Source organism: Tamandua tetradactyla, chromosome 4, assembly GCF_023851605.1.
Source record: "Tamandua tetradactyla isolate mTamTet1 chromosome 4, mTamTet1.pri, whole genome shotgun sequence".
NCBI lineage: Eukaryota > Metazoa > Chordata > Mammalia > Pilosa > Myrmecophagidae > Tamandua > Tamandua tetradactyla.
The window spans coordinates 113,166,366-113,191,205 of NC_135330.1; the positions used below are offsets into that span (position 1 = coordinate 113,166,366).

The 24,840-nt window shown below is 37.8% G+C and overlaps 2 protein-coding genes across 4 annotated transcripts in view; one reads left to right on the top strand and one right to left on the bottom strand.

Annotated features, from left to right (window-relative positions):
• ERICH6B (glutamate rich 6B) overlaps nucleotides 1-1,556 on the top strand; it is a 117,415-nt gene extending 115,859 nt beyond the window's left edge. Inside the window, exon 13 of the mRNA XM_077158276.1 lies at nucleotides 834-1,556. Within this exon, the coding sequence (XP_077014391.1) occupies nucleotides 834-974 (141 nt within the window). The 3' untranslated portion in view covers nucleotides 975-1,556. The remainder of the gene's footprint in view (nucleotides 1-833) is intronic.
• A 2,468-nt stretch (nucleotides 1,557-4,024) lies between these two features.
• The window catches only part of COG3 (component of oligomeric golgi complex 3), a 97,535-nt gene continuing 76,719 nt past the window's right edge, over nucleotides 4,025-24,840 (bottom strand). The window contains exons 20-23 of one of the 3 annotated variants that reach the window (XM_077158278.1): nucleotides 17,869-17,944; nucleotides 13,135-13,262; nucleotides 12,074-12,172; nucleotides 4,025-5,850 (exon numbers count right to left, since the gene is read on the bottom strand). In XM_077158278.1, coding sequence (XP_077014393.1) covers nucleotides 5,821-5,850; nucleotides 12,074-12,172; nucleotides 13,135-13,262; nucleotides 17,869-17,944 — 333 coding nt within the window. In that variant the 3' untranslated portion in view covers nucleotides 4,025-5,820. The other 2 variants (XM_077158277.1, XM_077158279.1) reach the window with 2 other exon arrangements.

Below are 24,840 nucleotides of genomic sequence, written 5' to 3' on the forward strand. Positions count from 1 at the left end.
CCAATCAGAACACAGAGACCACACCAGTGATTTGAACAGGTCAATTTTAATATAAAAATGTATTAATATTCTCTCCAAGAATACCAACCAGATTCATGCCTCCACCTGAGGTCAATACCCCTTTCCAACATGAAGAAGTTAAAAATGTCATTACTCAGATATCCCTGAAGAGAAAGATCAAATGATAGGAAGGAGGTGTAACCGAGAAGTTAGGATTTACCAAATGACTGTGACTACTGACTCATTATATAGATATTTCTTTTTAGTGTCCAGTGTTTTAGAATAGCCAGAAAGAAATACTTGAAGCTGATGAATTGTAATCTAGTAGCCCTGATTTTGTTAATGATTGTATAACTATATAGCAAAAAAAAGTCAGTTGCACGAGTTTTTATGGATCTACTGGATGTTTTGCTCCACGATTATACATATGTCAATACTACACTTGTTAGTTAACCTACTTCTATTGTAAGTCTTAAAATTGGGCAGACTGCAATGCTAGTGGTCAATAAGGGGAAGGGGCAAGGGGTATAGGATGTATGAGGTTTTTCTTTGTTCTTTTTATTTCTTTTTCTGGAGTGCTGCAAATGTTCTGGAAATGAGCACGGTGGTGGATGCACAACTATGTGATGATACTGTGAACCATATTATACACTTTGGATGGATTCTATTGTGTGTAGAGATAGCCCAATAAAATTACATTTAAAAAAGTATTAATAAGGCCAAAATGGGAAAAGAATTCTAAGAAATATAGGAACAGCAAATGCAGGAGGTATCTCTATCTGTCTCCCTCTACCCCACCCCTGCCCTCTCTCTCCTCTTTCCTTCTCCCTCAGAAAGATCCCACAACCACCACCACCACCAAGGCTGAGATTCAGACTTTGCTGGAGAGCATGTGGCTGCAGCCTGCTGGGTGGTGGAGAAATTCAGTTGGCTGGCAGGGAGCTGGAGCTGGTGCACAGGGAAGTGGCTACTAGCATGCAGCAGCTGGTTCACAAGAAGCTACCTGCTGGCATGTCAGAAAATCTCACTGGAGAGTGCCACCAGACCCGCCTGCTGCTGACAGCTGCAATGTAAGAGGGAAAAAAGGACCATCAGAAACAGAAATATCCCCTGCCCCTTCCCCCATGCTTTGCCGCGTGCCTCCAGCATCCTCTATTGGTAAAGCCTAATAATATTGCATCAGCAAGCTAAGCAGAAGTGTTTTCAGGGTCCAGCTCCAGAATCACTCACTAAACGACGAGAAAAAAAAAAAAAGCGGTAGATTTGGAGCTGAGAGGCAATACATTGATAACTGACATAGAGAAGAATCCTCCTTCCTCCTCCTGCTCCAGAACTCAGCTGAAGAATAAGAAGTCCAGACAATCCTCCTCTCCCCCATGGGGAGTAGGTTGGACCAAGAAGAAAGCAGCTGCAGTAATGTCCAATCCAGGAAACTGCCACAGCAGTAGTGACAGTCTGGGCCAACTTTTCGTGCTTTGAAAAAAGAAAATTACATCTGTGATGCTTCCAGCTCTTAACTCTCTTGTTCTCCAGCCTCTGCTCTTTCTCCTGGGTCCTCCATTCTTCCAATAAAGTCCTTTTCTGCTAGAGTCAGACAGTGATGTCTTCTGTTGCTTGCACACAAGAAGTCTGATAGAGGAAAAAAGGATAAGTTGGACAGACAGCAATGGCCTGATGGAGACAACGCTATGGACCACTGAAAGTTGACATTTTTATGTTCTAGGAGCAAAGGTGGCGGGGTGAGTGTGGGGACGGGATTGCTAACAAGACAGGGTTCTCACAGTAAAGAGATTTCAATATTCCAAGGAAGAATGGAGGCCTGACCCTGGGTAATAGCACTGGAAACAGGGAGGGAATTAAGAGCTGATGGAGATAGAAAATAGGAAGGGCTTGATAGTAAGGGGATGGTGTAGAGAAGGCCACATGACTTGGGCCAGTGTGGATCTTTCGTTCATTCAACAAACATTTATTGAGCCTTACTGCAGGCACTATTCTAGGTGCTAGGATACAGGGGGGAATAACGTAAGGCTCCTCCCCCACAGAGCTTAGTCTAGGCTTGGGGGAAGCTAGGCAAAAGACCGACAAGCAAATCATACCACGAGTCAGGTATGAGGACAATTAAGCCAGGTGAAGGCTAGCAAGTGGTAGAGGATGGGGAGGTGGGGGTGGGGTGGGAGTGGTGCTATATTTCATATAGCAGGGTTTGTCAACTTCTGCACTACTGGTATTTTAGGCAGGATGATTCTTTGTTGTGGGGGGCTGTCATGTGCATTGCAGGACATTTAGCAGCATCCCTGGCCTCTACCCACTAAATACCAGTAGCACCCCACATTCCCCCTTCCCTGTACCAGTCATGAGAACCATTTCTTCAGACACGGCCAAATGTGCCCAGTGTGGGGGTCTGCTCCTCTTGCAATCCACTGCTGTGGATCATGTGTTTTTAGTTTTGTTTTGTTTCATCTGATTTATGGCCCAGTATATGTCTCTGTTAGCAGATATCCCACATACTTGGAAAGAATTTGAAATCTGCAGTTGGGTACTGTAAATTTAATAAGGAATCTCAGACAAATCCAGACTGGTTCATTCTATAAGGTAATTGCTGTAGATTCTTTAAAAAAAAAAAAATTAATGCCATAAAAACAAGCAAACAAAACATGTAAGAGGCCTGGTTAATAGAAAGGACTAGAGAGACATGGCAATCAAGAAAAATGTGTGAACCTGGATAAGAAAAAGCTATGAGACATTTTGAGGGGACAACTGGGGAAACAAAGGCTGTTTACTAGCTATTATTGAATTCATTTTTTTTTAGCTCTGATAACGACGTTGGTGTTGTAAGAATGTTCTTATTATTTGAAGATGGATACTAAAGTCACCAGGGTTTCGTCATGTCTACCACTCTCTTCCAAAAAGTTCAACAAGAGTCTGCAAATATGCATGTGTGTACATTGTTAATTAAAACCCACTTGATTCTATTTTAAATGTCCAAAGAAAGCCTAACTTTGTAAGAAAAATATTTCAGAATACATAGAAAACATTCTGGACAATATATGCCAAACATTTTACCGTAGTTACCTTTAGTGGTTCATTTACGAAAGACTTCACTCTTTATGTTAAAAAGCCAATGAGCATATTTCTTTATAACCAGAAAAAAAAAAAAACACAAACACAAAACAAAATCTTTACTTTCAAGAGGCAGTAAAAAATTTCATAAGATGACTATTTTTAAGCGGCTTCTGGAGGACCAAGCACCCAAGCTCCTGTTTCGAAGGCTGCTTTCTCTTGGGGGGGGAAGGAGGGACTGGGTGGTGACTGAGCAGCCGAAAGAACAAGCTAGGGGAAGAAAAACCAGCCAAAGGAAAAGGCTTCCTAAAGAAAACAAGGAAATGGCTGAGTTAACATTTAAGAAGAGACACTTGGCAAGTAACAGCCTCTTATCAAGAACCCAGGTTTCTTTAACAAATGACCCCTTTTTAAAACCTAAGACTAAACCACTGCTGTCTTACTCCTAAAGTAATAGCAGAGAATTTAATGGTATGAGTTGTTACACCATGAGAAAGAACACAAATTTGTCTTTATTGCTTCACAATAATGCTAAATGTCAATACTAATATTGTGCTGGCAGTTCTGCAGAGAAATAATTAAATTGTCTTTTAACTAATGAGCATTCAGATGATTCAAAAACATGTTTCCACAATAATTCTCTTGCCAGATGAATCCACACAAAGAAGTAAAACTAGGAAAATTTGAGTAAAATTGGTGGATTGTATCAATATTGATGTCCTGTTTGTGATATTATGCTATAGTTGTGCAAAACGTTACCACCAGATGAAACTGGGTAGAGGAGATGGGCGCACTCTGTATTACTTCTTACAACTGAGTGGAAATACTTCTTACAACTGAGTGGAAATATGATTATCTCGGTAAAAATCTCAATTAAAAAATTTATTATTCACCACTACCTCCGCAAAAAAAAAAAATCAACACACCTAACAGACATGTGAGAACAAATCAGGAAGCAAAAATCTTTATTTTTTAAAAATTCACATTTATTAAAAACTGCAAATTCTAGCCAAATAATATAAAGCATTTTAAATTAATCATTTGAAAGTATGTACACTTTTTGTGTAAGTCAACACTTTAAACTGTACAAATTTAAACAAATATTCATTCAGCAAACAAGTTGGAGCACTACCCCGACTCAGCACTTCGTAAGGTGTTTGAGTGTTTCAGAAATAAAAGAGTCACAACCAAGAAGAGTGCTGATAAATATTTTTATCCTTACAAACATACTCTGTACATCAAATTAAATCAGTCACAGTATTGTACAATAATCATGCCCTCATTTCTTTGGAAAGGCCATTAAAAAATCAAATGTACATATGATACACAAAACTGGATATTTTACAGTTTGTCATTAAACATGTATTTAAAACAAGTGGAACTAAGTACAATTTTCCTAATTCATTCCATTTCAAAGAATGACTGTAGACTCCTATTTACCTTCTTTCTTTCCAAAATAGACTAAGCTCTATCAAGTAACATCAACATCCCTCTCCAACTTAAACTGATTCAAGAAATATGTGACCTGTGAAAAATGACAGACATCAGGACATGCAATTTGTGTACACACTGGGGAAGAGTTTGTTTCAAGGGAATGAGAAGTGCTGCTACTGCTACTCGACAAGGGGCAGGCTACATTTACTATCCCACTGAAGGCAAACCCAATCCAGTCAGGAAACAGGTAATTGTAGGAAAATGCATAGATGTGCAAAATGTATTTTATGAGCCCAGATCCAGTGTGGTAAGTTTTAAAGGTGGGCATTTGGTCTTGGTCATCTTTATTTTTGTTAGCAAAACGAATTCTACTCTAACAGGACTGGATGCCAAATGCTGGACCACAGCACAGCCAGCTGAATACATGGGACATGAAAGAGTTCACTTTTCAAAGAACTGCTAAAACCAAAGGCAGTGCACAGAGGCTGGGTAACCCTAATGTTCATTCACAAGACACGCTACTCATCAGGTTCACTGCTCTCCTTAAAGTGGCAAGTTTAAGACCCCTTAGTTGGTACTTCACACTCACAGACACCGGCTTCTGTACTGTGAATTGTATCATTAAAGACACTGCACAGATCCACGATAAGGAGGCCGCAGCTTCCCAGCTGCAGATACTGGACCTTATTCAAGGTCCTGGCGTCTTTAAACTATCTCACATCAAACACACAGAAAGATACCACTCTGAATTCCCAGGAAAGCAGAATGTGTTCTCAGAAGCATCCAAACCTACTCCAAAATAAACTTCAAAATGATAGAAGAAATGTTACATTAATTATAGTGTAGAAATAACATTTCTGGAAGTAAAAAAATACAGTTACTGTGGAATGCTCAGTGGTTAAAAATGTTGCAGTGTTTTATACTTCAGCAAATCCTCCTCTTAGAAGGATTCTAATTAGCTGCTTTTCCAGAAAGTTCTTTGCACTACCCATTGCACCTATTTTCACTGCACACCTTTTCTAAGAACGCTTTGTTGCATGCCCACCAGGGTTACTTTTTTAAAACGTACATTTCTTGGGACCATTTAAAATGAGGCAGTTACCACTGCTCACAGATTAATCTTTGGCATTTTGATGTTCGTAAAAGGGAAATACCAATCTTCTAATCACTTTAGTTTTATTTCGATCTGCAGCCAGCACTGAACAGCACAAGCTGGTGTGGTTCTCAAGGACATTCCCTCAAATGATTCCTCAATGTCCTGTTGCTGCAAGCTTCCCTGGCACTCCTACAGGACATGTCATGTATATGGACGGCCAACAGAAATGGCTACTTAGAAACCGACAGTAGTAAGTTTACCTGAAAAACAAAGTAAAAGGTTACTTTAGTTCTGCTGTGGAAGACCATACTTAAAAAAAGTTGTTTAGAGCCTCAAACACAGAATGAGTGAAAAAGTCTTAAAATTTTAAAGGGAACAATAAACATGGCTGTAAGCGTAAAATGGACCCACCAATGGTGGTCTGATTTCTAATGCAGCCGCTGGATGCAGGAAGGCCCTGTGGGGAGCTATACTCCATTACAGAATCACCACCTCTAGGCCCTCAAGTCATTTAAAATCCAATGAAGACTGGCTTGAGAAGACTGACTTGAGAAAAAAACAGATACATAAACACTGACAAGTGACAGACATACATCTAAATAATGAATGATGCCTTCTTTGCAGAGTGCATTTTGGGAAGAGTTTCATGTTGAATTTTTAAGTGACTTTTTAAAATACAAGCCGGACAAATGAATTTCACCTCACACACTCACTGTGGTCAGACTGAGCTGCCCGCTATATAAAGGAGTACTGTGATGCCAGAGCCAGGCTTGAGGGCAAGTCAGAGCATCCGCAGCAGGCATGGAGGGGGGTGAGGGGGGTGGCAGCCAGCATACCTTTCATTTGTCAGTCAGGGCCCCAGAGGAACTTACAGTCAAACCTTTCTATAAAGTACAGTGAGCGCACCCTTCTATAAACTACAAACTATTTTGGTGAACAAAATAATCACCCCCTAATCTCTCTTAAAAATTTGTACTACCAGTGAGGAAGACACAACATCATCTCTGTCTTTTTTCTGCCAAAAATACAAAACCTGAATCTAATTAGGAGAAAAGAGACACCACCAATTGACAGACTTTCTATAAAACAACTGGCCTGTCATAGTTAGGAAAGACAAAGGCTGAGGAACTGTTCCAGATTAAAAGAAACTAAAGAGAAATGGCACATGAAAGCAACACGTGACCTTGGACTGGACCTGGGAGGGGGAAAAATAGCTACAAAGGACTTTATTGGGACAAGTGAATATGGACTAGATAACAGTATCAATGTTAAATTTCTTGTTTTGATAATTAGGCTGAGTAATGTAAGGGAATAATGCCCTTGTTCTTAGGAATTACACACTGAAGTTTTTAAGAGTAAAAGCGCATACATAAGTCTTCCCACTTAATCTCAAATGATTTAAAAGAGGGAGGAGGAGAAAGACAAGAGGAGGGAGAGGGAAAGGGGGAGACAAAGAATGATCAAACAAATAGGGCAAAATGTAAACAATGGGTAAAGGTCATACAGGAGTCCCTTATACCACTCTTCATCTTCTCTGTAAGATAGAAATGATATTAAAATAGTTACAAAACAGATTTGTACTGCCATATATCACATCTTTTGAAAATGGGTCACAATTGAATTTCTGGGGAAATTTAAAATGGGAGAGTGACAAAATCAGAAGACTCCCTCGGAATGAGACTACAGGGCCATTATACCAATCATGTGAACTCCTGGGCAAGGTACTTCACTGCTCAGTGCCAGGGGTTCTTCATCAGTAAATTAAGGCAGATAATACTATGCCTTCCCCTCACAGGGCCAAGGGAAGACTGAGCAAGATACAACCATGTAAAATGCTCAGAACATAGCCTGGCATAAAGTAAGCAGTCAGTAATATAAGCTATGGCTATCATTATCTGGAAATTGTTAACAATCCTGGAAGAGGAGTGAGGCACAGGGATAATGATGGTCTGTTAGTGTTCTGCAAACTGTGGTTATAACCACTGGTGTACGAATGAAAATAATTTAGTGGTTACTGATCAGCATATTTTGACTGAAATAAAAGAGAAGAGAAACAAAGTGAAGCAACTGAATTACAGAGAATGCGGGTGATTATTTATTGGAATGCTTTTAACTTATAGACATCTATAGATACCAAAAACCACATTATCTCACTGGTAGGAATCAGGTGGGAGCCCAAGAATGCTTCCTTACCTTGGCGAGACCCCACCGACTGCACACCATCAGTCTGCTTGCAGCACCTCTATCCATGCTCACAACTCACACACTGATATCTCAGCCTGGATGCTCTCTGATCACCTACCTCATATTTCCAAACCTTCTCCACACGTCCACATGTCCATGTAGGCATCTAAAAGACATGTCAAACTTAACGTACCCAAGCTGCACTGTCCATCAAGCCGCAATCAAACTACCCCTGAAGCTTTACTCAGCCCTGAACCTGGTCCAAAATCTGGGAATCCATCCTTGGTTCCCTTCTCTCACACCCCTCACCAATCTATCAGTCAATTCTGTTCAAAGTTAGGCTGCATCAATCTCCGCTGCTGGCAGTTGGTCAAAGAACCACTGCCTCTTTCCTGAGTCACTACAGGAGCCTCCTCACTGATTTCCCTGCTTTCACTCTTGTACCTTTGATGTCTCTGAACCCAGCATGTCTGCTGTCAAAACAGAAAGACATTATTATCACCTTGCTCAAAACCTCCAGTAGTGTTCATGTCACTCAAGGTAAAAGCCAAAGCCTTACAAGCAACTAGAATAGTGACTGGCAGATAACAAGCACTCAAAAAAATAATATATATGTGCATAAACAAATGCACATACACATGTGCACTTATTTCCAACATAAAATTTATTTTTTACGTGGACCAAAGAAGATTTTGAAATGATTGACATTAGAGATTATGGAGGAATATGGAAAAGATGGAGTTGTAAAGGAAAGCACAAATCATGTGGGTCAGACACAGAACCAGAAGCCCCTTCGAGAGGCCGTGCTGCCCAGCTGTGGGGAGTGCAGTCAATGCGGTCAGCAAGAAGTCTCAAGCCAGGAGCGCCCTCAGAGCCAGCTGCAGCAGCACAGAGCCGACTCACTGGAGGGCAGCCCCCCATGCTGAACAAGGGGTGGGTATGAAGACCCGGGGGCCCCTAACCCTGCCGCAGGCCTATTGGTCACACTTGATCCAGAGCTCACTACCAGGATCTTTATGCTTTGCTGGACCTGCACTGCAGTTCAACTTATTCCTCTACCCATCCTGTCTCCTCTCCACCTTCCTTTCACATGTTGTAATTCTTCACAAACATCTTGCACTCGAAAATCCATCTCAATGTTTCCTTCTAGAAATCTCAACCTGTCACTACAGGCCATGTTCTTGCCCAAATGAATGGTTCCTGAAGAAGCCCTTGGTTTCCCATCTCCAAAGTTTTACTCAGTCTGCTCCCCAGCTGAAACGGCTTTTTAACTGTTATAGCATCAGTTATTCTTCAAAGCTAGCTCCACTGTTGCCTTTTCCTTTAAAAGTCTCCCCTAGTCTCCCTCATCCCATTCAGAAGTCTTCCCTCAAACACAAGGCATTCTGTTTGTCCTCTCTTAGGACACCTACAACATACTAGTTTACATTGCAGCTGTTTACATTGAGCTACATACCTAACCATCTACCAATTTCCAAACTACACTAAAGATCAGAAACAAAGTATCTTCCACAGCACTAGGCTACTCCTAAGAAATTCATAACAGGTGCTCAATAAAAATTTGCTGACTGAACTGAAAAAATAGTAACAGTAAATACAAATTGAGCTCTATTAATCAGTTTTTTGAGTAGAGGAAGAAAGAAGCAGAAAGAACTTTAACTTCTATTCTAACTACTAAAGTAATGTACCCTTTTTTCACTGGAAATTTGGGCCTCTTATTATGATATTTCAAACAAAACCATCCAGCTACCTCAATATCACTATTTGAGTCTTGAACAGAGGGCACTCATCTTCCACACAGCCATTTTCAATATCAGTATAAAAAGTATTAAAAGCCAATCAAAGAGAACTTCAGGCAGAGTAGGAACCCCAGGACTCAGTTCTTCCACCAAACAGCTAAGAATCAACTACTCTGGGGCGCTGGAGGGCAGAAGAACATGGGTACAGCACCCAGGGAAAAGCTGGAGGAAGAGACTGGTAAACTACAGTGGAGAGCAGTGAGTTGCTCTCTCCATGCAGCTGGCTACCTTAGGCTCCAGTCCCTGGCTAGCTCACTGGAGACAGAAAGGGACATAAAGATCCTCATTCCCAAGATCAGGGGTGGGCACAGTGGGTCACTGATCATAGCTTTTGATTAGTGAATCCAGATCACTAGTACTGTCTCTGAGTTAGTGTCTCAACCAGCCCTAGACAAAGGCAGCAGCAGCCATTGTTCCAACCCTACCCTGGACAGGGACATAGGCAGTAGAGGTTTAAAGACGCAGTGCTTCCTCAGGGCTCTGGGCAATGGTGAGCTGAAAGGCTGCATTGGCTACGCAGCAAGTAATGTCCCTGTCAAGTATTCATTTTCTTTGGGAAAAAGAATTGAAGCCATTCTAAGACTCAAAGATTTTCAATTATTATTGTTACAGGTTAATTTGAAATTGAACTAATTAGATGCAAAGAGTAGCTGTGCAACTCTTAGGAAGATTTGCAAATGTAGAGAACAATTAATTGCATTTCAAAGGAAGACAATATTATATTTCAAAGATGTATCTTGTGAATTTTGATGATGTCAGTACAAGTTTGCCTTGACCTGTTTAATTTGCAAATAAAATTTTGTGCATCAAAGGATTTTGTCACCAAAGTGAAAAGACAACCTACCCACTGGGAGAAAATGTTTGGAAACCACAAATCTGATAAGGGCTTAATATCCAGAAAATATAAAGAAACCCTATAAATCAATAATAAAAAGACAAACAACCCAACTGAAAAATGGGCCAAGACTTGAACAGACATTTTTCCAAAGAGAAAACACAAATGGTTAAAAAGCACATGAAGGGATGTTCAACATCCCTAACGATTAGGGAAATTCAAGTCAAAACCAAAATGAGATACACACCCACTAGAATGGCCAGCATTTAAATAAAGAGAAAACTACAAGTGTTGGACAGAGGATATGGAGAACCAGTAACACTCATTCACATTTGATAGGAATGTAAAATAGTACAGCCACTATGGAAGACAGTTTAGCAGTTCTTCAGGAAACTATATTATTATATAATCCAGTATTCTGCTAGTAGGCATATACTCATAAGAACTGAAAGCAGAGACTTGAACAGATATTTTCACACCGATGTTTCACATCGATGTTCGGCATTATTCACAAGTGCCGAAAGATGGAAACAACCCAAGTGACCGTCAACCAATGAATGGATCAATGAAATGTGGTATATACATACGATGGAGTATTATTCAACTGTAAAAAGGAATGAAGTCTTGATGGATGCAACAACATGGATGAACCCTGATCACATTATGTGGCATGAGATAAGCCAGACATAAATGAACAAATGTTGTATGATCTCACTATTATGAAATAATTATAATAGACAAACTCAAAGACTAAGAGTCTAGAATATAAGTTAAAAGGAGAAGATTGGGTTACAGAATGGGGAATTGATGCTTAATTGTACAGAATTTCTATTTAGGCTGATAACAAAGGTGTAGAAATGGATGATGGTGATGATAGCACATTACTGTGAGTGTAATCAACAGCACTGAACTATAGAGATGAAGATGGTTAGAAGGAGAAACTTTAGAATGTATATAATTACTAGAATAAAAATTAAAAGATAAAACATTGGACTGTACAACACAGTGAGCCCTGCTGTAAACAATGGACTGTAGTCAATGGTACAAATATAACAATTTTCTTTCACAAATTGTAACAAATGCATGATACTAATACCAGGTATTAATAATAGGGTAGTATATGGGAAAAATATAGCTAATGTAAATTATGGATGATAGATAATATGATTTTAATAATCTTTCATCAATGGTAAGAAAAGTAACTGATATTTAAAAAGTACAACTGGGTGGGCCACGGTGGCTCGGCAGGCAGCATTCTCGCCTGCCATGCCAGAGACCCGTGTTCAATTGCCGGTGCCTGCCTATGCAAAAAAAAAAAAAAAAAAAAAGTATAACTATTTTTTAAAATGCTATCAATTGTAACTAATGTTCCACACCAATGCATGGTGTTGGGGGTACTATGGTGTATGGGAATCCTGTATTTTATGCATGATTGTTTTATACCCATAACTTCTCTGATAAAAATAATAAAAAATTAAAGATTCTAAAGCAATTCCTAGAAAGTTAGAGAGAACAGTTCAAAGTTTAAATTTTCCTCATCAGACTAAAATAACGAACAACATTTAGAAATTAAAAATAAAAGCATGGTTACTCAAAGACTATCTACTCAAGTAAAATAACCAAGGAGGAATACAATGTAACAAAGACCTTAAATCTATAGATTACCTGTTCCATAGAAGGACAAGCTATGATGTGGATATCTTCAGGGCTGAACTCTTCCATTAACACTGCATGGAACTTTTGGAAGACTTGCTGAATATTATTCTTAGGAAAAAAAGGAAATCATATTTAGTGAGTCACACTGAATACCTAAGCAGTCATCTTAAACATGAAGCACTTAGGATGTAAATTCATAATGAAATTGGCCGAAACAAGTGAAAAATTTATCTTTCAAAAATGCCTAATTTTGTTGGTGTTTTATTTGATTTGTTAAATTTTTTAAATTAATAAATAAATTTTTTAAAAAAAGAAAGAAAAAATGCCTAATTTGTACTCAGTATTTCATGTGCTAACATAACCTAAGCCATGACAGATAATACTTTCTGGAAAAACTAAACTCTAGAAAGTCCTTACAAACCCCACCCTACCCGACCCGAACGAATAGTAAGAGTTCTCAGCAGCAATTTCTTACACAAAAGATAATAAAGTCCCCAGACACATAAAATATACTTTAAAACTAACCAAAGGCTTGGCTAAAGATGTGAGCTCAACACAGAACTGGAAGTTACAAGTCCTAAATTTGCTCTGATATTTAACCCCATGGCAGCTATCGTGAGCCATTTGTTTCCATGACTTGGCAGTAGAATAGGGCATAACTCCTACTCTCCTGTGTGTCAGCCACATGCAACTTGAGCTGATTTTCTGTTGATTTTTAACTAATTTTTACTTTGAACGATAAGAAAATATAAAATTTAGGACAAAGTGAGGGTGGCAAAAAAAAAAAAGAAGATATCAACAGACAGATGCAGGCTTTGTAAGCCTTTCAAGAGTCCAAGTGAGGGCGGACCACAGTGGCACAGTGGTAGCGCTCTCACCTCCCATGCTATAGACCCGGGTTCAATTCCTGGTGCCTAGCCATGCAAAAAAAAAAAAAAAAGAGTGCAAATGATTATTCATCAGCAGCACAAGAATAATAGCCCAACATTTTTAAATGTGTATCGTAGGAGATGTGACAAGACAGTTTGAAAAGAATGACCAAAATTCAAATAAATGACCACGATACTCACCCTAACAGGTTTAAACAAGATGAATTCAGTATCTTTATTGGATAGGTACAATGACATACTTCTTAAGGTCAGAGGGAGATTTGTTTTTATTGTCTTATAGGCACCTGATACAAGGTCACTGACCTTTGCTGGAAAGAAATTAACCTTGTTAGTGTCACACAGAAAAAGGGAACATTTCCATTTTAATTCAGAGGGAGTAAGGGAAGCGGAAAATAGTAAAAGACTATTTCCCCAAAGAATTTCTATCATTTTTCTTGCTTACTTATATCAAGTTTAATCATGAGCCCCAAAAGAGTGTACTATGTACAAAATTCTAATCCCAAGGATAATGCTGCCAAAGAACTCCCACAGGACGTTCCAGGACATTCATAGGGCTGTAAATGGTGCCTCTGAAATCTGGAGATATGAGATAAGAGGGTTAAAAAGAGGGGGGGAGGGCACTTATAAAAGGGCACTCATAAGAATCACTTGATAATGAATGAGCGTAATCATTTGCAGAACTGGCTCACACTGAGATGTTTCTTAACCATCTTGCTGAAATCATTTAGTAAATACCCACACATAGTTAAGGGAATCTAAATACTCATCCATTACTTTGTTATGCCACATATCAGAAAGAGGAGATTACTTCTACAAAACTGTCAGTGAAAAAACAATGTACAAAGTATAGTGTTTGAAGTAGCAACGTGGGAAAAAAAGAGTAGTGAACAGAAGAAAGTATTTAAGAGTGGGAATTCCACAGAAAGTTAGAGAAGGAAAGGCTGATTAACAAAATCAAAGATGCTCGCCCTCACTCATAATTAAAGAAATGCAAATCAAAACGATGAAATATTTTCAGATTGGCAAAAATTACTAAGCTTAAGGATAGTAAATCAGTTTAAGGATACTGATGTTTGGCAAGGCTATGGTGAACAGGCATCTCATCCTCTGCTGATGGGGAAGCTTTGGAGGGATAAAGGGCAATATCTAGGAAAATTTAAAAATATACACTCTTTCATGTAACATTCCACTGCCAGAAATTCACCCTATGCATACACTCATAAAATACCAAAATAGGAAGTTATATATGGGGATTTTTATTAAAGCAGTATAGGGAAAAGCAAAAACCAAAAATAATTTAAATTTCCATTAGGAGGAAAACTATTATAGAAATCATAACACAGTGACACAATTCTCCGTACCTGTTGAAACCAGAAGCAGTAGAGCTGGATATGCTGACAAAAGACCCCAAAATGTGTAATAAGTAAAAAAAAAAAGCAAGATATATAGTACAATCTCATTTGTGTAACTTTTTTTTTTAAGTCCATATATGCTAGTCCTAAACAATACTGGGAGATAAACAGTTAATCAGAGGTTAACTTTGAGAGAACAAGTTTGGAGGTGGAGAATAGAATTACTTTGCATTTTATACCTCCCTACAGTTCACATTTCAGACCACATAAAAATGTTTTTGTTTTTTCTTTAATCGAGGAGGATTGTGGTAGGGCAGGGTAGGAAAGGGCCAACGGTCTCAAGAAAAAAAGAACAATCCAGGAGTTGTTTGTTGAATAATCCAACAACTGCTTATTTTTCATAGAATAGATGACAGTGCCTCCAAGACACTTAAATTCTACCTGGTTCTATTCATCACTAACCACCCTTCAGGAATCATTAAATCAGTTTTCAGGTCCCTCAGTAAACAGAAAATGAGTTCTCTAGTTCCTAGAAAGGTATTTCCTCAGGATAAATTAACAAGTTGGCATTCTAATTTATAATCCACTCTCCTGTAAATTAGTTTATCATGGGATTAAATTCTATATGAACTAGCAAGAGTGAGCTTCCAGGGCAGAGCAGCCCAAGATGGCCCCAAGATTACCCTTGATGCTCCTACCCCAAATGGCTCATAAATCTCTGGCACTCAGTTATGGGCTTCAGATATTACAGATCAAGAAACACCAACACCTCTCTCTCTCTAAGCCAACTCGGCAGGTGAACTCACTGCTCTCCCTCCCACGTGGGACAAGACTTGCCGGGGTGCAAATCTCCCTGGCAACGTGGGACAGAAAGCCTAGGATAAGCCAGGACCTGGCATCAACAGATCAAGAAAGCCTTCTTGACCAAAAGGAGGAAGAGAGAAATGAGACAAAATAAAGTTTCAGTGGCTGAAAGATTTCAAACAGAGTCGAGAGATTATCCTGGAGGTTATTCTTATGCATTATATAGATATCCCTTTTTAGTTTATGACGCATTGGAGTGGCTAGAGGGAAACACCTGAAACTGTAGAACTGTGTTCCAGTAACCTTGATTCTTGAAGACAATTATATAACTACACAGCTTTTACAATGTGACTGTGTGATTGTGAAAACCTTATGTCTGATGCTCCTTTTATCCAGGGTATGGATATATTAAGAAAAACAAATAAATCAATAATATGGGGGGGGGTAAAAAAAAATTGGGTATATTGAAATACCAGTGGTCAGTGAGTAGGAGGGGTAAGGGGTATGAGATATATGAGTTTTTTTCTTCTTCTTCTGGAGTGATGCAAATGTTCTAAAAGTGATCACAGTGATAAATATACAACTATGTGATGACATTTTGAGCCACTGATTGTATGCTATGGATGGACTGTATGTGTGTGAAGAATTCTCAACAAAAATATTTAAAAAACAAGTAAGAAAGAAACACCAACTCCACACCTCTGCTGTGGCTAAGTGAGCCAAAAGAAATCACCAGGTGAACTGAACTGTCATTAGGATACACAAGATCTCCTCACTTGCAAAGAAAGGACACTGGCTAAATGACAAAACAGCACAGCTCAATTCCAATCTCTACCTCAAGTCCCTTGGTCAGTTCCTTTTATCTTGTCCTCTTCACTGATGACAATTCTTATAATGCTCTTTAAGAATACAATATACCTTATGCTGTGAATTCTACTAGGACTCCACTAGAGAAAATGACAGCCCCTATTTTGAGGTAAAGGAGAGCTTTCCAAAATGGAAAGAACAATACATTAGTTACGCATCAAGCCCCTGGACTTGGCTGTACTATATATATACCTATCCTATTCGGCAGTTTGTACCTATTTTAACAGAGATTTCTTGCAGCCAAGAGTTTCAATTGCATAATCATACAAAATAAAAATCAGCTCCTATCTCTAAATAAGCCCTATAATTAAAGGAAACCTTGAGACAAAGCCTCCAATTAATCCAAAGATCATCAAAATTCCTCTAAGAACCATGCTGCGTTAAGACTGAAAAGTTTGTTTATTGACTATGCAGAGTCAGAATAGGTGGGTAACGTTAGGGCAGATTGGTCTTAAAATTTCCAGTAATATCAGTCACAGAATCTGGTTTCCTGTCTTCTGATAGAATGTACTGCCACAAGAACATTCCCCTCTCACTGTTAACAATACTACAGCCTCTCAAGCATTCACCGTCTTCACCACAGTAAACGCATAGAGTATATCACATAGCTTATTTGCGATAAAACAAATCAATACAAACTTATACTAACATCATCAAAGTTCACAAGAGGAATCTCTGAAATGCAATCTTCTTTTCCTTTCAAATGCAATAGATTATTCTCTACATTTATAAATCTCCCTAAGAGCTGCACAGGTATTCTTTCAACTAATTTGTTCAACTTCAAATTAACCTGTAGCATTAATAATAATAACTGAAAATCTGTGAGTCCTAGAACAGCTTAGCCACTTTTCTCAAAGAAAATGAATACTCAAGAGGCACAATACCCTTTCAACATGGACAATTAATGACATTATAAATTGATTCCAGATAAGCAGACATCAATTTTGCATGGATGCTATAACAGAGTCATTCTTTGGTTCTTTATCAATATCAGCAAAGGCTGTCTTCCAACCTTGACACAGTTCACCAAAAATTAAAACAGTGCTTCTTCCAAATTTTGCCCTTCTTAGTTTCAAAGGATGCCTTCTACAATAAGGGTCAGTGGATTGTACATCTTGACAAACATACAGTAAGAGTCACTGGATGGGCAGAAAGGCTTAACAAATGATTTATCCTGGTTTAATGGCAACTTAAAAGTCACAAAATAAACCAGAAATAACCCACAAGGTTAGCCATAATTTTAAATTGTATTTTAATTTTTAAATAAAATAAACTTAATTTGTATTTTACATTTTAAATACAAAACCATCTAGCACACACACCAAAAAAGTACATTTAGGAAAGAGTAAGACTGGGAACATCTCAAGCTTATCTGCTACAATCAGACAATGATGTTGTCTGTCAATTCCCAGATGACACCTAAAGTTTTACAATTATTTCACATACTCTAAAACATTACCAATCAAAGGAAGTAACCTGCATAAAGCATGGAACAAGATAACGAATGGCCCAACATTTTTTCAGATAATATCTGAGAACAGCAGCACTCTCTCCATAATTTCATACTATCAAATATAATATTTTCATCAAGGCTTGAACACAATGAAAGCAGGTGTACAGGAAAAAGAAGATTTTATTTCCATCTAAGCCACACTTTATTTTCATCAGATAAATTGTTTTTTTATTCTTCTTTCCTTGGAATGCTTGTTGAAATGCAAGAAGCCACAGCCAGTTAAGAAATGTCAGCTCCAAATTGAATCTTGCATTAATCCAGACCCTAGTACCTCAGAGTGAATAGGAAACCAACTTCAAGCTTTCAGAGCAAGGACTATAAAAATGCAAATTAACCAACATCCTAAGAAAGAAATCCAAAATAGCAAAATCTGAATACCTGGTTGTGCCCAAGGCTGCTGTGAGAGAGTATACTTGGGACCTCCCTGACTGGCCATTGTTTTTAATGCTGAAACCTGGTAAAAAAGACAAAAAGAAGAAAGTTGATGACAAATTAAACAGGTACCATTCTCAGAGGACAGACATCATTCAAACCTATTAAAACATAATGAAAATAAAATACGTAAACCTAAAAAAATGACATCTTATCTCATAACTTTTACAGCTAACAAAAAATTTTTAGCAAAATTTATTTTGTGATTTCTTGGAGATTTTGCAAATGCATATATATTAGCACATACTGCCTTATTAAAAAAAATATTAATGTTCTAAGGCATTCTGCCTGAAACATTTCAGGGTAAGAAGATAAAAATGAAGCCCTAGAAGAATGTCAACATAAAATGAATCTCTCCTTATGTGGACTATTACAAACATTAAATTGTAATATGCAACTAGAAAAAGTCACCCTGGCAGGACAAAATCTACTTTACATTCCTAGAGGGACCTTTTTGTTATTATATCATAGACAGAGAGAATGTCATGAAAACAAACAGTATTTTGGAGTAACATCAAAAGGGATGCTTGAGGTGCATGGGTAGTTCAGTGGTTAGAATGCCCGCCCTTCATATGGGAGACCCGGGACCATGCACCCAAAAAAGGGGGGGGGGGTGCTTGAGCCAGCAGAGGCACAGGCCCAGATGTGGACGCCTATCTCCTAGTGGTCCCAATCATCCACACCTTCTCTCTCTTATCACGCCTCAGCACCACATTACAAGAAGTGAATCCAACAGAAGCACACCTAGCTGCTGGGGCAACACTGTTCTTAAGCGGTGGAAGCGAGGACTGAAACAGCAAAAAACATTTCTGAAAAGTGGATTTTTGAATGCCAAAGGTCCAGGCCACAACCTGCTCTTTGGAAAGTTAGAGAGGTATCAACTCTTTAGATTTCTCATGCAGAGACCACGTAAAACTTGAGACAAAGGATGAGCACAAACCAGACAGCATGTCAACTCAGATCTCTCCAGCTCTTACTCTAGCTCCAACAAGTACTCCTGGACAGTTCTATATGAAATCATCTGTCACCCAATTCCTCTCCATGTCTTTCCTTCTTATCACAAGACTCAGCTCCCACAAGGGAACCACACATATGATTCTAGATTAATCAGACAATGTTAAAAGAAAACTACTGCCCATATTTCAGTGTATACTATCCCAAATATCTTCTACCACAAATACATAATATACTAAAATGTATACACATTTATAAAAAATGGGAATGTTTTGTTCTGTAAACTTACTGCCCCAAGTATTCTATATTGTGGATGTTTTTCCATGTCCAGAAGTCATATTTTAGTATTAAGGCTGCCTATTGTCCTATTTACTGTTCAGAATTTAACCAATTTCAAAATTATAGATATTAAGGCTCAATTTACAATGTTTTTATATTAACAAATACAAATATATATTCATTAGAATGTATTAGAGATCATTTATTTACCCTCAATTTAAAACCTCATTTTCTTCAAAAGTTTTCCCCAGGGTAAACAGTTTGCTAATGAGATCGAAGTTAACTGTAAGGGAATAGACAGAAGTCAAGGTGGTTCACTAGTTCATCTATAAGTAATATTACCATACTGAAGGTGAACATGATTGAAAAGAGTTATATAGACTCATGTGTCCTGGCAATTAACAGTACAAACATAAATAAGTTCTTGCATGAACTACTGCAAAGGTAGGAATCTTGTACAAAGAGTGTATAAATTTCAGGGAAACGGGACAAAATGCTATTGCATGCTCTGGGCTATGTTTAACAGGAAAACATCAACAGTACCGCAGAAATACCAGGGGTACAGAATGGGGGAGGGACAAGAATTAGGGGAGGGTGTGAATTTTCTATTTGGTAAGGGTATGTTTATTGGCTATCATTCTCTTGGGAACAATGAAATTATCTAAAAGTGAGAGTGTTGATGGACTGTGATGACTTTGGACATCATTCATGAAGCCCAGTAGACAATGGCTGAAAGATGCACTGAGAAGTAAATTGGTGAACAATGGAATAAATGTATGATTGAACACGGTGCTGCTACAAAAAGGAATGAATTTGTGAGGAATGCAACGATGTGAATGAACGTATGGGAACATCTGGTTAGGCAAACTGAGCCAGAAACAAAAGAGCAAATACTGTATGATCTCATTTAGAAAATACTTACAAGAAAACTAGGGCCTAGGCTGTAACCTCTTATGGCAGTAACATTTAGCCCAGAGTGGTAACTGTTATTTCTGGATTCTGAGAGGCTGTTTTATACATGTATAACCTCATATTTAAAGATAAGAATGAAGCCAGTTTGGGTCAGGAATAAGGTAATTCAGAATACAGGGATACAGAAGACACTGTCTATATTTTAGAACTTCACCTACTCTTTGAGACCAAAGGAAGAAAGTTTATTATATCCAGAACCTAGGTTTTCTGCAGCACCATCTAACTCAATTTGTCTGGAGAGATCATTTAAACAATCCAAACACAGGGATCCCAGAATAAGAATGAGAGCCTTTAATTCTGTATAGTTTAATGTAATGCTGGATACATCCCAGAGTATAATAAGCAGATAATCAAAAAGTATTGGCAAAGTCCTTTGAGGGATAGGAGAAAAGGTAAGGAACTATTAAACTTTACCACTGGGAAACTCCAGATACTGTGCCAAATATTAGGGACACCCAAATCAATAGGTCAAGCCTATTGAAGCTTGCTCTTGTGAAGTTTATGTATGTAATGGAGAAGCTTAGCCTCCCTATAGGTATGCCTAAGAGTCACCTCTGGAGGACCTCTTTTGTTGCTCACAAGTGGCCTCTCTCTTTCTAAGCCCAAGCAAGTGAAACCATTCATTTGTCCCCTAAGTGGGACACGACATCCAGGGATGAAAATCTCCCTGGCAGCATGGGAGATGATCCCCAAGAATGAGACTGGCCTTGACACCATGGGATCAACAATTCCATCCTTACCAAAAAGGAGAAAAGAAGTATTACAAATAAGGCATCACTAGTTGAGAGAGTTCAAGTAGAGTCAAGAGGCTACACTGGAGGTCACTCTTACATATGCTTCAGTTAAACACAGCTACCTATCATAACTGACCAAACCCCAACCAAAACCATTCCTGCCAATCCTAAAGAATAGCTAGGGTATTATATAAGATTCTTATATAAGCAAATGCTCCAAGCACTAGGGTAACTCTCTAAAGCCTACAAACTTCACATGGGTTCCTCAACCAATAGGTCCTGAAGGACCAACCCTTCTAGAACATCAACTAGTTCCATCCCCACCCCATAGTATCGACAGCCCCTTCCAACATGAAAAAATTAGAATGGGAATAGCCCAAATACCCCTAAAGAGTTGGAGAAAGATCAAAGGTGATGGTGGAGTTATACAGAGAAGGTTGGGTTTAACAAATGAGTATGAGTGCTGAATCATTATACTGATATTTCCTTTAGCCTCAGAGCAGCTACAATTAAAACCATAATTTGTGGAGTTGTAACCCATACTGAACTCTGAAATCCGTTCTACAACTAACTGTTGTGATGTACCTTGAAATTTATTGCTTTTATGTATATATGTTATTTAAAGAGAAGGAGGAGTATAAGAGAAAAGATAAGATTTGACAAATGAGTATGACTGCTGAATCATTATATTGATATTTCTGTTTCTCCAGTGTCTCGGAGCAGCTAGAAGAAAAAACGAAAAATCATGGAACTATAACCCATATCAAACTTTAAAATCTGTTCTATAACTAAGATTGAAATGTACTTGGAAATCTATTGCTTTTTCTATACATATGCTGTATTTCATAATAATAAAAAAAGTTTTCCCCAATTAGCATAACCTTTTTTTAAAACCCTACAGAATAAAAAAAGAAAAAAAGAAAAACAAACAAACCCTACAGAATGAATACAGACCATTCTCTCATAATGTATTATTGCAATTATGTGGATAATGTATATAAATTTACATTACTGTATACATCTTTATGCTTACATATTTTTCTATCTTGATTTCCTGCTAGGCTATATAGCTCCCTGAGAGCAAAAATTAAATTTATAGGTCAAATTGTATCATAAGCACCACATCAAGAAAAATGTAAATGCATAGTATTGTTAAAGAAATTAGTAACACTTCGGGGGAATACTAAGAATAAACTTGTTGGTGCACAAACAGTACAGAGTGGTAGAATTCTCACCTGCCGTGTATGACACCCAGGTTTGATTCCTGGCCTACTTACACCAAAAAAAAAAAGAAAGAACTTCAACAAAAGATGGTCCAATAATAGGATATCCACAGAGAAAAAGAATTAAATGTGACCCCCCAAACTGCACAGCATATTAAAAAAAAAAAAATAAACTTGCAAAACTTTAGAAAATTGCATGAAAGAAAATGAATATGACTATATACACATGTATATTTTTAACATTCACTGGGCCCACCACAGCAAAACTATTAGCTGAGCTATAAAGTGAAATTATACTTTCTTTAAAATGTCTTAATCTAGATTTTTTACTAACACAAAATCTTCACCTCAAATTTGTCATATATTACTATAAAACACATTTCTGAAGCATCTCTCAGTTAAAGAGTACTTTGACATATGTGATGCTATTTTGATCCTCCTAATAATCTTAAGAAGGGAGGACAGATGTTCCAGTTATCTCCACTATCAAGATGAGAAAACTGAGCCTTGAAGAAACTTGGTGAATTGCCTACGATTTCAGTTAAGAGGTGGTTGGATGGATCCAGAGCCCAGCTTTTCTGATTCTAAATTCTATGTTCTTTCTATTATATCCACTATTTTTCCAAGTCCTACTGAAGAGTCTGCTGTAAGAAATATTCAGTACAATGAAATTCCAGAACAATAAAAAAAAGTACCAACAGTTCTGAAGTCTGACAGAAAATATTCTGACCTAAATGTTCTCCTATGCACTCCCAACACCAACACAGAATGTATTATATTCTTTTGGGCCATCTGAATACGTACCAAAAAGGTGGTTTTCCCAGGAGCAGGAAAGGAGGCAACAGAGTATACATATTCTTCTAGTACTAATTTTATTTTTCTTAAGAAAGATCACTAATTATACAAAAAAAAAAAACAGGAAGGATGTTTATGACAGGTAGATTAGATTAGGGTTATTTCAGAAAAGCTTATCTCACCTATTTTGGGTCACTGTATAAATCTTTAGTTTCTCAATCTGTTAAATGAAGATACTTCACTCCAGATACTAGGGTTATAGTGCAAATTAATGAAACGGAAGCTACTCCACAAGGAGAACCCACAAAAAGAGCTGAAGACAAAAAGCCAATTTACAGCAGGTGTGATGAGACACACCCCGGTCCTTAGGGTGGGGAGCAAGTCTTCTGGAAATCTCCCAGTGTTCACTGTAATGGATATGTTTTATTTTGCCAGCCCAAATAAGGAAAAAATCAGCCCAAACTCAGAAACCAACTGAGAACATTTTGTTAATAAGGTTTTAAGTCTCAATGGTATATATTCACACCTCCAAATATACATCCAAAATAAAAATGAAATGCTCTTTCCTTTCTTTGGCTACAGATGTTATTTTCCTGGCAATTATTTATAAAGGTACAAGCACTATAAAATGACAACTACAAGAAAATAGGTACAAGATTCTCAATTTGCAGATAATACTGAGGTTTAACTTTTAAGAAAATCATTTTAAAGTTTTAAAATATTTTACTCTTTCCCTGTTCTTCAGAACATTGGTAACATTTACCACGTAAAAACCGAAAAATGTCTGGTCCACAAATATGTCTTAAATGATCACATGCATCTGTGTGAACTCTAGTGCTTATACTGTGTGTGTATGTTTATGTGTATTTATGTACCTTTTTGTCTCTGACTTAGTCTCTATGCCAAAGGGGAAAGGACCTAAAGATGGAATAAGATAACATAAAAGGATGCTCAATCCTCCAAGCTTTAGTATCACTAAGAACCTGGATTAGAAACTCAGGGAGTAGCAGTGAGGGACCAGAGCTAAAAGAGGAAAAGTGAGGCAATTGCAATTAATCAGATAAGGGCTGAGATGAGACCAGCCTCTCAGTGACTATTAAAGGCAAGTCCTTTCCCCTCACCAATCCCACAATGAAGAGAGGACCACAAACGGCTCCCCAAGGGTCCCTACATAACACAGTATGTGAGAACTATTACATTATTCAGATTTGGAATAATTATCTTCTAAAAGAGCCTCTATTTCTTCAGTTCACAGTCTTCAAACTGCAGAGCTGTACCAAACTTGCCAAACTTAACACTAAGGTCAACTAGGAAAACTAGTTGATAATTTTTATTTTCTTAATTTCTAGAAAAACTGTGCTGAGACCCTTTAATCCTAGATTTCATGATAACCCACTTGCTTATTTTAGAAGATTCATTCTGCTGTTATTATTGCAGAATATCCACGTACAATATTTCCAAACATTTAATGTGGAGGTGATCCCAAAAATACATATTAAAAGCTACATACTAGTTTTCCAAGAGACAATTTCAGTAAAAACTATAGCTCGTCTGTAAATTACAAAGATACAGTATTTGAACTATATTTTAAATCAAAACCTGGGAAGAAACATTTCCACCACCCCTCCTTTAAATTACGGACACACACATAAACACACACACATAGACTGAAACCCACTATACAAGTGATATCCGCCAATGATGAAAGAGTAGTCTGTTTCTAATATTCCTATGTTTGCTTTTTATTTTTTTTGGTATTTTTAATCATTTTTTTAAAACTAATATATTTCATTTTTCTCACAAGTTCCAGGCATGTTAGTGTTGATAGGCCCAGCAACAGGTTATGAATGAACAATTTGCTGGTGGACAATTTGTCCTAGTGGTTATGGAGATACACAAGTTAAGACTAGTAAGTAAATTTGAGGAGAAAGGCTGCCATATTTCTATTCTTTTATAAGGCC